The sequence below is a fragment of the Panulirus ornatus genome, chromosome 61 (assembly GCF_036320965.1).
Source record: "Panulirus ornatus isolate Po-2019 chromosome 61, ASM3632096v1, whole genome shotgun sequence".
NCBI lineage: Eukaryota > Metazoa > Arthropoda > Malacostraca > Decapoda > Palinuridae > Panulirus > Panulirus ornatus.
This window is the reverse complement of record NC_092284.1, coordinates 192,172-209,960: the sequence shown is the minus strand read 5'-3', so window position 1 is coordinate 209,960 and position 17,789 is coordinate 192,172. Positions and strand designations below refer to the sequence as shown.

Sequence of the window (17,789 nt, the reverse complement as noted above, 5' to 3'; positions counted from 1 at the left end):
CAGAAGGCTCCTCCCTCACCCACCACTATAGATGGAGACAGGACAGTACAGCAGAAGGCTCCTACCCCACCCACCACTATAGATGGAGACAGGCTCCTCCCCCACCCACCACTATAGATGGAGACAGGATAGTACAGCAGAAGGCTCCTCCCTCACCCACCACTATAGATGGAGACAGGACAGTACAGCAGATGGCTCCTCCCCCACCCACCACTATAGATGGAGACAGGATAGTACAGCAGAAGGCTCCTCCCTCACCCACCACTATAGATGGAGACAGGATAGTACAGCAGAAGGCTCCTCCCCCACCCACCACTATAGATGGAGACAGGATAGTACTGCAGAAGGCTCCTCCCTCACCCACCACTATAGATGGAGACAGGACAGAACAGCAGAAGGCTCCTCCCCACCCACCACTATAGATGGAGACAGGATAGTACAGCAGAAGGCTCCTCCCCACCCACCACTATAGATGGAGACAGGATAGTACAGCAGAAGGCTCCTCCCTCACCCACCACTATAGATGGAGACAGGATAGTACAGCAGAAGGCTCCTCCCCACCCACCACTATAGATGGAGACAGGATAGTACAGCAGAAGGCTCCTCCCCCACCCACCACTATAGATGGAGACAGGATAGTACAGCAGAAGGCTCCTCCCTCACCCACCACTATAGATGGAGACAGGATAGTACAGCAGAAGGCTCCTCCCTCACCCACCACTATAGATGGAGACAGGATAGTACAGCAGAAGGCTCCTCCCCACCCACCACTATAGATGGAGACAGGATAGTACAGCAGAAGGCTCCTCCCCCACCCACCACTATAGATGGAGACAGGATAGTACAGCAGAAGGCTCCTCTCCAACCCACCACTATAGATGGAGACAGGATAGTACAGCAGAAGGCTCCTCCCCACCCACCACTATAGATGGAGACAGGATAGTACAGCAGAAGGCTCCTCCCTCACCCACCACTATAGATGGAGACAGGATAGTACAGCAGAAGGCTCCTCCCCCACCCACCACTATAGATGGAGACAGGATAGTACAGCAGAAGGCTCCTCCCTCACCCACCACTATAGATGGAGACAGGATAGTACAGCAGAAGGCTCCTCCCCCACCCACCACTATAGATGGAGACAGGATAGTACAGCAGAAGGCTCCTCCCCACCCACCACTATAGATGGAGACAGGATAGTACAGCAGAAGGCTCCTCCCCCACCCACCACTATAGATGGAGACAGGATAGTACAGCAGAAGGCTCCTCCCTCACCCACCACTATAGATGGAGACAGGATAGTACAGCAGAAGGCTCCTCCCCACCCACCACTATAGATGGAGACAGGATAGTACAGCAGAAGGCTCCTCCCCCACCCACCACTATAGATGGAGACAGGATAGTACAGCAGAAGGCTCCTCCCCCACCCACCACTATAGATGGAGACAGGATAGTACAGCAGAAGGCTCCTCCCTCACCCACCACTATAGATGGAGACAGGATAGTACAGCAGAAGGCTCCTCCCTCACCCACCACTATAGATGGAGACAGGATAGTACAGCAGAAGGCTCCTCCCTCACCCACCACTATAGATGGAGACAGGATAGTACAGCAGAAGGCTCCTCCCTCACCCACCACTATAGATGGAGACAGGATAGTACAGCAGAAGGCTCCTCCCCACCCACCACTATAGATGGAGACAGGATAGTACAGCAGAAGGCTCCTCCCTCACCCACCACTATAGATGGAGACAGGATAGTACAGCAGAAGGCTCCTCCTCACCCACCACTATAGATGGAGACAGGATAGTACAGCAGAAGGCTCCTCCCTCACCCACCACTATAGATGGAGACAGGATAGTACAGCAGAAGGCTCCTCCCTCACCCACCACTATAGATGGAGACAGGATAGTACAGCAGAAGGCTCCTCCCTCACCCACCACTATAGATGGAGACAGGATAGTACAGCAGAAGGCTCCTCCCTCACCCACCACTATAGATGGAGACAGGATAGTACAGCAGAAGGCTCCTCCCTCACCCACCACTATAGATGGAGACAGGATAGTACAGCAGAAGGCTCCTCTCCCACCCACCACTATAGATGGAGACAGGATAGTACAGCAGAGGGCTCCTCCCCCACCCACCACTATAGATGGAGACAGGATAGTACATTAGAAGACTCCTTCCCACATATCACTATAGATGGAGACAGGATAGTGCAGCAGAAGGCTCCTCCCCACCCAGAACTATATAGATGGAGACAAGTTAGTACAGCAGAAGACTCCTTTCCACCTACCACGATAGATGGAGACAGGATAGTACAGCAGAAGGCTCCTCCCCCACCCACCACTATAGATGGAGACACGACAGTACAGCAGATGGTTCCTCTCCAACCCACCACTATAGATGGAGACAGGATAGTACAGCAGAAGGCTCCTCCCCACCCACCACTATAGATGGAGACAGGATAGTACAGCAGAAGGTTCCTCTCCAACCCACCACTATAGATGGAGACAGGATAGTACAGCAGAAGACTCCTTCCCACATATCACTATAGATGGAGACAGGATAGTACAGCAGAAGGCTCCTCCCCACCCACCACTATATAGATGTAGACAGGATAGTACAGCAGAAGGCCCCTTCCCACCCACCACTATAGATGGAGACAGGATAGTACAGCAGAAGGCTCCTCTCCAACCCACCACTATAGATGGAGACAGGATAGTACAGCAGAAGGCTCCTCCCCCACCCACCACTATAGATGGAGACAGGATAGTACAGCAGAAGGCTCCTCCCTCACCCACCACTATATATGGAGACAGGATAGTACAGCAGAAGGCTCCTCCCCCACCCACCACCATAGATGGAGACAGGATAGTACAGCAGAAGGCTCCTCCCCCACCCACCACCATAGATGGAGACAGGATAGTACAGCAGAAGGCTCCTCCCTCACCCACCACTATAGATGGAGACAGGATAGTACAGCAGAAGGTTCCTCCCCCACCCACCACTATAGATGGAGACAGGATAGTACAGCAGAAGGCTCTTCCCCCACCCACCACTATAGATGGAGACAGGATAGTACAGCAGAAGGCTCCTCCCCCACCCACCACTATAGATGGAGACAGGATAGTACAGCAGAAGGCTCTTCCCTCACCCACCACTATAGATGGAGACAGGATAGTACAGCAGAAGGCTCCTCCCTCACCCACCACTGTAGACGGAGACAGGATAGTACAGCAGAAGGCTCCTCCACCACCCACCACTATAGATGGAGACAGGATAGTACAGCAGAAGGCTCCTCCCTCACCCACCACTATAGATGGAGACTGGATAGTACAGCAGAAGGCTCCTCCCTCACCCACCACTATAGACGGAGACAGGATAGTACAGCATAAGGCTCCTCCACCACCCACCACTATAGATGGAGACAGGATAGTACAGGAGAAGGCTCCTCCCTCACCCACCACTATAGATGGAGACAGGATAGTACAGCAGAAGGCTCCTCCCTCACCCACCACTATAGATGGAGACAGGATAGTACAGCAGAAGGCTCCTCTCCCACCCACCACTATAGATGGGGACAGGATAGTACAGCAGAAGGCTCCTCTCCCACCCACCACTATAGATGGAGACAGGATAGTACAGCAGAAGGCTCCCCCCCCAGAAGGCTCCTCCCTCACCCACCACTATAGATGGAGACAGGATAGTACAACAGAAGGCTCCTTCTCACCCACCACTATAGATGGAGACAGGATAGTACAGCAGAAGGCTCCTCCCTCACCCACCACTATAGATGGAGACAGGATAGTACAGCAGAAGGCTCCTCTCCCACCCACCACTATAGATGGAGACAGGATAGTACAGCAGAAGGCTCCTCCCCCACCAACCACTATAGATGGAGACAGGATAGTACAGCAGAAGGCTCCCCCCCCACCCACCACTATAGATGGAGACAGGATAGTACAGGAGAAGGCTCCTCCCTCACCCACCACTATAGATGGAGACAGGATAGTACAGCAGAAGGCTCCTCCCCCACCCACCACTATAGATGGAGACAGGATAGTACAGCAGAAGGCTCCTCCCCCACCCACCACTATAGATGGAGACAGGATAGTACAGCAGAAGGCTCCTCCCCCACCCACTACTATAGATGGAGACAGGATAGTACAGCAGAAGGCTCCTCCCCCACCAACCACTATAGATGGAGACAGGATAGTACAGCAGAAGGCTCCCCCCCACCCACCACTATAGATGGAGACAGGATAGTACAGCAGAAGGCTCCTCCCTCACCCACCACTATAGATGGAGACAGGATAGTACAGCAGAAGGCTCCTCCCTCACCCACCACTATAGATGGAGACAGGATAGTACAGCAGAAGGCTCCTCCCCCACCCACCACTATAGATGGAGACAGGATAGTACAGCAGAAGGCTCCTCTCCCACCCACCACTATAGATGGAGACAGGATAGTACAGCAGAAGGCTCCTCCCCCACCCACCACTATAGATGGAGACAGGATAATACAGCAGAAGGCTCCTCCCCCACCAACCACTATAGATGGAGACAGGATAGTACAGCAGAAGGCTCCCCCCCACCCACCACTATAGATGGAGACAGGATAGTACAGGAGAAGGCTCCTCCCTCACCCACCACTATAGATGGAGACAGGATAGTACAGCAGAAGGCTCCTCCCCCACCCACCACTATAGATGGAGACAGGATAGTACAGCAGAAGGCTCCTCCACCACCCACCACTATAGATGGAGACAGGATAGTACAGCAGAAGGCTCCTCCCCACCCACCACCATATAGATGGAGGTATTATGATGGAGGACCAAAAAGAGGATATCAATAATGGAGTCATTATTTGTACTGAGGTTAATATGTAATGTTGTATACGTCTGGAACTTTGCTGATGTTGATCAAATGTTTCTGTAAATATATTAAACATTTCTCTCTCTCTCTCTCTCTCTCTCTCTCTCTCTCTCTCTCTCTCTCTCTCTCTCTCTCTCTCTCTCTCTCTCTCTCTCTCTCTCTCTCTCTCTCTCTCTCTCATAACTCTTAGGTATAAGTGACCCATGATGAGGTTGTAGCATAATGTGTTGTTGTTATACAACATGAAGGTGTTGTGGTTGTAGGATGATGTTGTTATACAACATGAAGGTGTTGTGGTTGTAGGATGATGTTGTTATACAACATGAAGGTGTTGTGGTTGTAGGATAATGTGTTGTTGTTATACAACATGAAGGTGTTGTGGTTGTAGGATAATGTGTTGTTGTTATACAACATGAAGGTGTTGTGGTTGTAGGATAATGTGTTGTTGTTATACAACATGAAGGTGTTGTGGTTGGAGGATAATGTTGTTATACAACATGAAGGTGTTGTGGTTGTAGGATAATGTGTTGTTGTTATACAACATGAAGGTGTTGTGGTTGTAGGATAATGTGTTGTTGTTATACAACATGAAGGTGTTGTGGTTGTAGGATAATGTGTTGTTGTTATACAACATGAAGGTGTTGTGGTTGGAGGATAATGTTATACAACATGAAGGTGTTGTGGTTGTAGCATAATGTGTTGTTGTTATACAACCTGAAGGTGTTGTGGTTGGAGGATAATGTTGTTATACAACATGAAGGTGTTGTGGTTGTAGGATAATGTGTTGTTGTTATACAACATGAAGGTGTTGTGGTTGTAGGATAATGTGTTGTTGTTATACAACATGAAGGTGTTGTGGTTGTAGGATGATGTTGTTATACAACATGAAGGTGTTGTGGTTGTAGGATAATGTGTTGTTGTTATACAACATGAAGGTGTTGTGGTTGTAGGATAATGTTGTTATACAACATGAAGATGTTGTGGTTGTAGGATAATGTGTTGTTGTTATACAACATGAAGGTGTTGTGGTTGTAGGATAATGTTGTTATACAACATGAAGGTGTTGTTGTAGGATAATGTGTTGTTATACAACATGAAGGTGTTGTGGTTGTAGGATAATGTTGTTATACAACATGAAGATGTTGTGGTTGTAGGATAATGTGTTGTTGTTATACAACATGAAGGTGTTGTGGTTGTAGGATAATGTTGTTATACAACATGTAGGTGTTGTGGTTGTAGGATGATGTTGTTATACAACATGAAGGTGTTGTGGTTGTAGGATAATGTGTTGTTGTTATACAACATGAAGATGTTGTGGTTGTAGGATAATGTGTTGTTGTTATACAACATGAAGGTGTTGTGGTTGTAGGATAATGTTGTTATACAACATGAAGGTGTTGTGGTTGTAGGATGATGTTGTTATACAACATGAAGGTGTTGTGGTTGTAGGATAATGTGTTGTTGTTATACAACATGAAGGTGTTGTGGTTGTAGGATAATGTGTTGTTGTTATACAACATGAAGGTGTTGTGGTTGTAGGATAATGTGTTGTTGTTATACAACATGAAGGTGTTGTGGTTGTAGGATAATGTGTTGTTGTTATACAACATGAAGGTGTTGTGGTTGTAGGATAATGTGTTGTTGTTATACAACATGAAGGTGTTGTGGTTGTAGGATAATGTGTTGTTGTTATACAACCTGAAGGTCTTGACCAAGTCACACGTCTTAACTGTCCAAGTTGACTACAATACTCATGTTGCTCAAGACAGATGTGTGTAGCAGGTGTACAACACCAGCAGTAACAAGTGTTGTGTTCTGCCCACAGATGTGTGTAGCAGGTGTACAACACCAGCAGTAACAAGTGTTGTGTTCTGCCCACAGATGTGTGTAGCAGGTGTACAACACCAGCAGTAACAAGTGTTGTGTTCTGCCCACAGATGTGTGTAGCAGGTGTTCAACACCAGCAGTAACAAGTGTTGTGTTCTGCCCACAGATGTGTGTAGCAGGTGTACAACACCAGCAGTAACAAGTGTTGTGTTCTGCCCACAGATGTGTGTAGCAGGTGTTCAACACCAGCAGTAACAAGTGTTGTGTTCTGCCCACAGATGTGACGTCAGTCTTCCTGGAACCCGTACCCAATGTGACGGTAGCTGTGGGACGTGACGCCTCGCTCACCTGTACAGTGGACCATCTGGGCCAACACAAGGTGGGTCCTCTTACATTGTGACTGACACCACCAGTACTGACACCAGCTATGCTTCCACCAGTACTGACACCAGCTATGCTTCCACCAGTACTGACACCAGCTATGCTTCCACCAGTACTGACACCAGCTATGCTTCCACCAGTACTGACACCAGCTATGCTTCCACCAGTACTGACACCAGCTATGCAACCATTGTTACTGACCACCATTCTCCCTCCCTCCACACCCCTCCATGGCTGTCTGTTGTGGACCAGATGGTTATGGTGACGGTTGTGGACCAGATGGTTATGGTGACGGTTGTGGACCAGATGGTTATGGTGACGGTTGTGGACCAGATGGTTATGGTGACGGTTGTGGACCAGATGGTTATGGTGACGGTTGTGGACCAGATGGTTATGGTGACGGTTGTGGACCAGATGGTTATGGTGACGGTTGTGGACCATCGGGGCAAAAATTATGGCGGAATGTTATTGTCGAGTTGGGGGGGAGTGGGAGGGGGGGGGACACCAGCACCAGCTGGCAAAGGTTTTCCCTCCATGTTGTCTCTCTCTCTCTCTCTCTCTCTCTCTCTCTCTCTCTCTCTCTCTCTCTCTCTCTCTCTCTCTCTCTCTCTCTCTCTCTCTCTCTCTCAGTTCTGGTGCAAGAGTCGCCATGGAACTGGACCTTCCTGTGTAGGTGGAGGCCAGTATACAGTGGGTACAGTAGGTGGAGGCCAGCATACAGTGGGTACAGTAGGTGGAGGCCAGCATACAGTGGGTACAGTAGGTGGAGGCCAGCATACAGTGGGTACAGTAGGTGGAGGCCAGCATACAGTGGGTACAGTAGGTGGAGGCCAGCATACAGTGGGTACAGTAGGTGGAGGCCAGTATACAGTGGGTACAGTAGGTGGAGGCCAGCATACAGTGGGTACAGTAGGTGGAGGCCAGCATACAGTGGGTACAGTAGGTGGAGGCCAGCATACAGTGGGTACAGTAGGTGGAGGCCAGTATACAGTGGGTACAGTAGGTGGAGGCTAGCATACAGTGGGTACAGTAGGTGGAGGCCAGCATACAGTGGGTACAGTAGGTGGAGGCCAGCATACAGTGGGTACAGTAGGTGGAGGCCAGCATACAGTGGGTACAGTAGGTGGAGGCCAGCATACAGTGGGTACAGTAGGTGGAGGGCCAGTATACAGTGGGTACAGTAGGTGGAGGCCAGCATACAGTGGGTACAGTAGGTGGAGGCAGTATACAGTGGGTACAGTAGGTGGAGGCCAGCATACAGTGGGTACAGTAGGTGGAGGCCAGCATACAGTGGGTACAGTAGGTGGAGGCCAGCATACAGTGGGTACAGTAGGTGGAGGCCAGTATACAGTGGGTACAGTAGGTGGAGGCCAGTATACAGTGGGTACAGTAGGTGGAGGCCAGTATACAGTGGGTACAGTAGGTGGAGGCCAGCATACAGTGGGTACAGTAGGTGGAGGCCAGTATACAGTGGGTACAGTAGGTGGAGGCCAGCATACAGTGGGTACAGTAGGTGGAGGCCAGTATACAGTGGGTACAGTAGGTGGAGGCCAGCATACAGTGGGTACAGTAGGTGGAGGCCAGTATACAGTGGGTACAGTAGGTGGAGGCCAGCATACAGTGGGTACAGTAGGTGGAGGCCAGTATACAGTGGGTACAGTAGGTGGAGGCCAGCATACAGTGGGTACAGTAGGTGGAGGCCAGTATACAGTGGGTACAGTAGGTGGAGGCCAGCATACAGTGGGTACAGTAGGTGGAGGCCAGTATACAGTGGGTACAGTAGGTGGAGGCCAGCATACAGTGGGTACAGTAGGTGGAGGCCAGTATACAGTGGGTACAGTAGGTGGAGGCCAGCATACAGTGGGTACAGTAGGTGGAGGCCAGTATACAGTGGGTACAGTAGGTGGAGGCCAGTATACAGTGGGTACAGTAGGTGGAGGCCAGTATACAGTGGGTACAGTAGGTGGAGGCCAGCATACAGTGGGTACAGTAGGTGGAGGCCAGTATACAGTGGGTACAGTAGGTGGAGGCCAGCATACAGTGGGTACAGTAGGTGGAGGCCAGCATACAGTGGGTACAGTAGGTGGAGGCCAGCATACAGTGGGCACAGTAGGTGGAGGCCAGCATACAGTAGGTACAGTAGGTGGAGGCCAGCATACAGTGGGTACAGTAGGTGGAGGCCAGCATACAGTGGGTACAGTAGGTGGAGGCCAGTATACAGTGGGTACAGTAGGTGGAGGCCAGTATACAGTGGGTACAGTAGGTGGAGGCCAGCATACAGTGGGTACAGTAGGTGGAGGCCAGTATACAGTGGGTACAGTAGGTGGAGGCCAGCATACAGTGGGTACAGTAGGTGGAGGCCAGTATACAGTGGGTACAGTAGGTGGAGGCCAGTATACAGTGGGTACAGTAGGTGGAGGCCAGCATACAGTGGGTACAGTAGGTGGAGGCCAGTATACAGTGGGTACAGTAGGTGGAGGCCAGCATACAGTGGGTACAGTAGGTGGAGGCCAGCATACAGTACAGCGACAGAGCAGGGTGAGAGGTGGGCCTAGTGGGGTTCCTGCCTTGGTGGGCGGGGCTCTGGGATACAGGCAATACATAACTACAGGATTGTACATATTACAACCAACAACATGTAAAACAAGATTTGTTATTCATGTACAGAACATCTTGTGAACAGGACACACACACACACACACACACACACACATGTATATATATGTGATGATGTTATATGGTTGCGAGGCGTGGGCTATGGATAGAGTTGTGCGGAGGAGGATGGATGTGCTGGAAATGAGATGTTTGAGGACAATGTGTGGTGTGAGGTGGTTTGATCGAGTAAGTAACGTAAGGGTAAGAGAGATGTGTGGTAATAAAAAGAGCGTGGTTGAGAGAGCAGAAGAGGGTGTTTTGAAGTGGTTTGGTCACATGGAGAGAATAAGTGAGGAAAGATTGACCAAGAGGATATATGTGTCGGAGGTGGAGGGAACGAGGAGAAGAGGGAGACCAAATTGGAGGTGGAAAGATGGAGTGAAAAAGATTTTGTGTGATCGGGGCCTGAACATGCAGGAGGGTGAAAGGAGGGCAAGGAATAGTGAATTGGAGCGATGTGGTATACCGGGGTTGACGTGCTGTCAGTGGATTGAACCAGGGCATGTGAAGCGTCTGGGGTAAACCATGGAAAGTTGTGTGGGACCTGGATGTGGAAAGGGAGCTGTGGTTTCGGTGCATTATTACATGACAGCTAGAGACTGAGTGTGAACGAATGAGGCCTTTGTTGTACTTTCCTAGCGCTACCCCGCACACATGAGGGGGGAGGGGGATGGTATTCCATGTGTGGCGAGGTGGCGATGGGAATGAATAAAGGCAGACAGTGTGAATTGTGTACATGGGTATATATGTATGTGTCTGTGTGTGTATATATATGTGTACATTGAGATGTATAGGTATGTATATTTCCGTGTGTGGACGTGTATGTATAAACATGTGTATGTGGGTGGGTTGGGCCATTTCTTTCGTCTGTTTCCTTGCGCTACCTCGCAAACGCGGGAGACAGCGGCAAAGCAAAATAATAAAATAATAATAATAATAATAATATATATATATATATATATATATATATATATATATATATATATATATATATATATATATATATATATACAAATTACATGTACACTGAAGTGTGTATTGGTAACAATTTTAAGAAGAGACAAGAAATATTGTAAAGTTGTGGTAGTGAAGGAGGGAGGGTACCCCCCCCCCCCCTGTAAGCTAGTGGGCCACAAGTGGGCAACCATTCCCATGCAAGACCGCCGCCAACCACCTCGTTACGCTAACAGAACAACCCTATTTCACTCAGGCAGGAAGACCCTCCTAAGTGTAGGGAAATGTTTACTTCCACACACCTTCCCAATTACCACTAGTGAGCCTTTGTTGTGTAGCTGTGGGTGGATGATGATGATGGTGTAGCTGTGGGTGGATGATGTAGCTGTGGGTGTATGATGTAGCTGTGGGTGTATGATGATGATGTAGCTGTGGGTGTATGATGATGATGTAGCTGTGGGTGGATGATGGTGATGTTGTAGCTGTGGGTGGATGATGTAGCTGTGGGTGTATGATTTAGCTGTGGGTGTATGATGATGTAGCTGTGGGTGTATGATGATGATGTAGCTGTGGGTGGATGATGATGATGGTGTAGCTGTGGGTGGATGATGGTGATGTGGGTGTATGATGTAGCTGTGGGTGTATGATGATGATGTAGCTGTGGGTGTATGATGATGATGTAGCTGTGGGTGGATGATGATGATGTAGCTGTGGGTGGATGATGATGATGGTGTAGCTGTGGGTGGATGATGGTGATGTAGCTGTGGGTGGATGATGATGATGGTGTAGCTGTGGGTGGATGATGGTGATGTTGTAGCTGTGGGTGGATGATGATGATGTAGCTGTGGGTGTATGATGATGATGTAGCTGTGGGTGTATGATGATGATATAGCTGTGGGTGGATGATGATGATGTAGCTGTGGGTGTATGATGATGTAGCTGTGAGTGTATGATGATGATGTAGCTGTGGGTGTATGATGATGATGTAGCTGTGGGTGGATGATGATGTAGCTGTGGGTGGATGATGATGATGTAGCTGTGGTTGGATGATGATAATGTAGCTGTGGGTGTATGATGATGATGTAGCTGTGAGTGGATGATGTAGCTGTGGGTGGATGATGATGATAATGTAGCTATGGGTGTATGATGATGATGGAGCTGTGGGTGTATGATGATGATGTACCTGTGGGTGTATGATGATGATGTAGCTGTGGGTGTATGATGATGATGTAGCTGTGGGTGTATGATGATGGTGTAGCTGTGGGTGGATGATGATGATGGTGTAGCTGTGGGTGTATGATGTAGCTGTGGGTGTATGGTGATGATGTAGCTGTGGGTGTATGATGATGATGTAGCTGTGGGTGTATGATGATAATGTAGCTGTGGGTGTATGATGATGATGTAGCTGTGGGTGTATGATGATGGTGTAGCTGTGGGTGTATGATGATGATGTAGCTGTGGGTGTATGATGATGATGTAGCTGTGAGTGTATGATGATGATGTAGCTGTGGGTGTATGATGATGATGTAGCTGTGAGTGTATGATGATGATGTAGCTGTGGGTGTATGATGATGTAGCTGTGGGTGAATGATGATGATGTAGCTGTGGGTGTATGATGATGGTGTAGCTGTGGGTGTATGATGATGATGTAGCTGTGGGTGGATGATGATGATGGTGTAGCTGTGGGTGTATGATGATAATGTAGCTGTGGGTGTATGATGATGGTGTAGCTGTGGGCGTATGATGATGATGTAGCTGTGGGTGTATGATGATGATGTAGCTGTGGGTGTATGATGATGATGTAGCTGTGGGTGTATGATGATGATGTAGCTGTGGGTGTATGATGATGATGTAGCTGTGAGTGTATGATAGCTGTGGGTGTATGATGATGATGTAGCTGTGAGTGTATGATGATGATGTAGCTGTGGGTGTATGATGATGATGTAGCTGTGGGTGAATGATGATGATGTAGCTGTGGGTGTATGATGATGTAGCTGTGGGTGTATGATGATAATGTAGCTGTGGGTGTATGATGATGATGTAGCTGTGGGTGTATGATGATAATGTAGCTGTGGGTGTATGATGATGATGTAGCTGTGGGTGTATGATGATGATGTAGCTGTGGGTGTATGATGATGTAGATGTGGGTGTATGATGATGGTGTAGCTGTAGGTGTATGATGATGGTGTAGCTGTGGGTGTATGATGATGATGTAGCTGTGGGTGTATGATGGTGATGTAGTTGTGGGTGTATGATGATGTAGCTATGGTTGTATGATGATGGTGTAGTTGTGGGTGTATGATGATGATGTAGCTGTGGGTTTATGATGATGGTGTAGCTGAGGGTGTATGATGATGTAGCTTTGGTTGTATGATGATGGTGTAGCTGTGGGTGTATGATGATGATGTAGCTGTGGTTGTATAATGATGATGTAGCTGTGGGTGTATGATGATGATGTAGCTGTGGGTGTATGATGATGTAGCTGTGGGTGTATGATGATGTAGCTGTGGGTGTATAATGATGATGTGGGTGTATGATGATGATGTAGCTGTGGGTGTATGATGATGTAGCTGTGGGTGTATGATGTAGCTGTGGTTGTATGATGATGGTGTAGCTGTGGGTGTATGATGATCATGTAGCTGTGGGTGTATGATGATGGTGTAGCTGAGGGTGTATGATGATGTAGCTGTGGATTTATGATGATGTAGCTGTGGGTGTATGATGATGGTGTAGCTGTGGGTGTATGATGATGGTGTAGCTGTGGGTGTATGATGATGTAGCTGTGGGTGTATGATGATGATGTAGCTGTGGGTGTATGATGTTGGTGTAGCTGTAGTTGTATGATGATGGTGTAGCTGTGGGTGTATGATGATGATGTAGTTGTGGGTGTATGATGATGATGTAGCTGTAGGTGTATGATGATGGTGTAGCTGTGGGTGTATGATGATGATGTAGCTGTGGGTGTATGATGATGATGTAGCTGTGGGTGTATGATGATGGTGTAGCTGTGGGTGTATGATGATGGTGTAGCTGTAGGTGTATGATGATGGTGTAGCTGTGGGTGTATGATGATGATGTAGCTGTGGGTGCATGATGATGGTGTAGCTGTGGGTGTATGATGATGGTGTAGCTGTAGGTGTATGATGATGATGGTTCATGTTTTGGTCCTGCCAGATGGTTCATGTATTGGTCCCGCCAGATGGTTCATGTATTGGTCCCGCTAGATGGTTCATGTGTTGGTCCCGCCAGATGGTTCATGTGTTGGTCCCGGCAGATGGTTCATGTATTGGTCCCGGCAGATGGTTCATGTGTTGGTCCCGGCAGATGGTTCATGTATTGGTCCCGCCAGATGGTTCATGTATTGGTCCCGCCAGATGGTTCATGTATTGGTCCCGCTAGATGGTTCATGTGTTGGTCCCGCCAGATGGTTGGGTGTGGTATATATAAGCACTGTGTGGGTGTGGAGGAGTTACAGTAAACATTAATGGAGATGTTTGTGAGATGTTGTTATTGTGTTATTAATTATATTACCTAGATTACCAGACACTCCTACCTCATCCTTGATGACGTCATCATAAAACAAAAATCTTCAAGTGACGACATATATGGATTATGACGTAATCCTCCCGGATGTTTACCTCACAACACAACTCATATTGCACCAACTTACGTCACGTTTTTCCTCGCTGACAACATTTCCCGCGGATAAAAAACGGGAATTGGGGGGTTACAGGAATATAATGTGGGGGGGGGGGGGTAGCTAACCTGTGCTACTGTTCCTGCTACTGTTCCTGGTGCTGTTCCTGGTGCTGTTCCTGGTGCTGTTCCTGCTACTGTTCCTGCTACTGTTCCTGCTACTGTTCCTGGTGCTGTTCCTGGTGCTGTTCCTGGTGCTGTTCCTGCTACTGTTCCTGCTACTGTTCCTGCTACTGTTCCTGCTACTGTTCCTGCTACTGTTCCTGGTGCTGTTCCTGGTGCTGTTCCTGCTACTATTCCTGTTGCTGTTCCTGCTACTGTTCCTGCTACTGTTCCTGCTACTGTTCCTGGTGCTGTTCCTGCTACTGTTCCTGGTGCTGTTCCTGGTGCTGTTCCTGCTACTGTTCCTGGTGCTGTTCCTGGTGCTGTTCCTGCTACTGTTCCTGCTACTGTTCCTGGTGCTGTTCCTGGTGCTGTTCCTGCTACTGTTCCTGGTGCTGTTCCTGCTACTGTTCCTGCTACTGTTCCTGCTACTGTTCCTGGTGCTGTTCCTGCTACTGTTCCTGGTGCTGTTCCTGCTACTGTTCCTGCTACTGCTCCTGCTACTGTTCCTGGTACTGTTCCTGCTACTGTTCCTGCTACTGTTCCTGGTACTGTTCCTGCTACTGTTCCTGGTACTGTTCCTGGTGCTGTTCCTGCTACTGTTCCTGCTACTGCTCCTGCTACTGTTCCTGGTACTGTTCCTGGTGCTGTTCCTGGTGCTGTTCCTGCTACTGTTCCTGGTGCTGTTCCTGCTACTGTTCCTGCTACTGCTCCTGCTACTGTTCCTGGTACTGTTCCTGCTACTGTTCCTGCTACTGTTCCTGGTGCTGTTCCTGGTGCTGTTCCTGGTGCTGTTCCTGCTACTGTTCCTGCTACTGTTCCTGCTACTGTTCCTGGTGCTGTTCCTGCTACTGTTCCTGGTGCTGTTCCTGCTACTGTTCCTGCTACTGTTCCTGGTGCTGTTCCTGGTACTGTTCCTGCTACTGTTCCTGGTGCTGTTCCTGCTACTGCTCCTGCTACTGTTCCTGCTACTGTTCCTGGTACTGTTCCTGCTACAGTTCCTGGTGCTGTTCCTGGTGCTGTTCCTGGTGCTGTTCCTGCTACTGTTCCTGCTACTGTTCCTGGTGCTGTTCCTGCTACTGTTCCTGGTGCTGTTCCTGCTACTGTTCCTGCTACTGTTCCTGGTGCTGTTCCTGGTACTGTTCTGCTACTGTTCCTGGTGCTGTTCCTGCTACTGTTCCTGCTACTGTTCCTGGTACTGTTCCTGCTACTGTTCCTGTTACTGTTCCTGGTGCTGTTCCTGGTGCTGTTCCTGGTGCTGTTCCTGCTACTGTTTCCTGCTACTGTTCCTGGTACTGTTCCTGGTGCTGTTCTGCTACTGTTCCTGGTGCTGTTCCTGCTACTGTTCCTGCTACTGTTCCTGGCTGCTGTTCCTGGTACTGTTCCTGCTACTGTTCCTGGTGCTGTTCCTGCTACTGCTCCTGCTACTGTTCCTGCTACTGTTCCTGGTACTGTTCCTGGTACTGTTCCTGGTGCTGTTCCTGCTACTGTTCCTGCTACTGTTCCTGGTGCTGTTCCTGCTACTGTTCCTGGTGCTGTTCCTGCTACTGTTCCTGCTACTGTTCCTGGTGCTGTTCCTGCTACTGTTCCTGCTACTGTTCCTGCTACTGTTCCTGGTGCTGTTCCTGCTACTGTTCCTGCTACTGTTCCTGCTACTGTTCCTGCTACTGTTCCTGGTGCTGTTCCTGCTACTGTTCCTGCTACTGTTCCTGGTGCTGTTCCTGCTACTGTTCCTGCTACTGTTCCTGCTACTGTTCCTGGTACTGTTCCTGGTGCTGTTCCTGCTACTGTTCCTGCTACTGTTCCTGGTGCTGTTCCTGCTACTGTTCCTGCTACTGTTCCTGCTACTGTTCCTGGTGCTGTTCCTGCTACTGTTCCTGGTGCTGTTCTGCTACTGTTCCTGCTACTGTTCCTGCTACTGTTCCTGCTACTGTTCCTGGTGCTGTTCCTGCTACTGTTCCTGCTACTGTTCCTGGTGCTGTTCCTGATGCTGTTCCTGGTGCTGTTCCTGGTACTGTTCCTGCTACTGTTCCTGCTACTGTTCCTGGTACTGTTCCTGCTACTGTTCCTGGTGCTGTTCCTGCTACTGTTCCTGCTACTGTTCCTGCTACTGTTCCTGATGCTGTTCCTGCTACTGTTCCTGCTACTGTACTGCTACTGTTCCTGGTACTGTTCCTGCTACTGTTCCTGGTGCTGTTCCTGCTACTGTTCCTGCTGCTGTTCCTGGTGCTGTTCCTGCTACTGTTCCTGCTACTTTTCCTGGTGCTGTTCCTGGTGCTGTTTCTGCTACTGTTCCTGGTGCTGTTCCTGGTGCTGTTCTACCCTGGGTTTGTGTGTGTGTGTGTGTGTGTGTGTGTGTGTGTGTGTGTGTACCCTGGTGTTGTGTGTGTACCCTGGGTTTGTGTGTATGTGTATCCTGGGGTTGTGTGTGTGTGTGTGTGTGTGTGTGTGTGTGTGTGTGTGTGTGTATTTACCCTGGGTTTGTGTGTGTGTGTACCCTGGGTTTGTGTGTGTGTACCCTGGGTTTGTGTGTTGTGTGTACCCTGGGTTTGTGTGTGAGTGTACCCTGGGTTTGTGTGTGAGTGTACCCTGGGGTTGTGTGTGTGTGTACCCTGGGGTTGTGTATGTGTGTAACCTGGGGTTGTGTGTGTGTGTGTGTGTGTGTGTGTACCCTGGGGTTGTGTGTGTGTGTGTACCCTGGGTTTGTGTGTTGTGTGTACCCTGGGTTTGTGTGTGAGTGTACCCTGGGTTTGTGTGTGAGTGTACCCTGGGGTTGTGTGTGTGTGTACCCTGGGGTTGTGTGTGTGTGTGTAACCTGGGGTTGTGTGTGTGTGTGTGTGTGTGTACCCTGGGGTTGTGTGTGTGTGTGTGTGTGTGTGTGTGTGTGTGTGTGTGTGTGTGTGTGTGTGTGTGTACCCTGGGGTTGTGTGTGTGTGTGTACCCTGGGGTTGTGTGTGTGTGTGTGTGTGTGTACCCTGGGGTTGTGTGTGTGTGTGTGTGTGTGTGTGTGTGTGTGTGTGTACCCTGGGGTTGTGTGTGTGTGTGTACCCTGGGGTTGTGTGTGTGTGTGTGTACCGTGGGGTTGTGTGTGTGTGTGTGTGTGTGTGTGTGTGTGTGTGTGTGTGTGTGTGTGTGTGTGTACCCTGGGGTTGTGTGTGTGTGTGTACCGTGGGGTTGTGTGTGTGTGTTTACCCTGGGGTTGTGTGTGTGTGTGTGTGTGTGTGTGTGTGTGTGTGTGTGTGTGTGTGTGTGTGTGTGTACCGTGGGGTTGTGTGTGTGTGAGTGTACCCTGGGGTTGTG

At 49.3% G+C, this 17,789-nt stretch overlaps 1 protein-coding gene across 2 annotated transcripts in view; it reads left to right on the top strand.

Annotated features, from left to right (window-relative positions):
* Positions 1 to 17,789, top strand: part of LOC139767393 (lachesin-like) — a 363,934-nt gene that overhangs the window by 235,772 nt on the left and 110,373 nt on the right. For both annotated transcript variants that reach the window (XM_071696730.1, XM_071696729.1), the window contains one exon: positions 6,980 to 7,080. In XM_071696730.1, the coding sequence (XP_071552831.1) occupies positions 6,980 to 7,080 (101 nt within the window). The remainder of the gene's footprint in view (positions 1 to 6,979; positions 7,081 to 17,789) is intronic.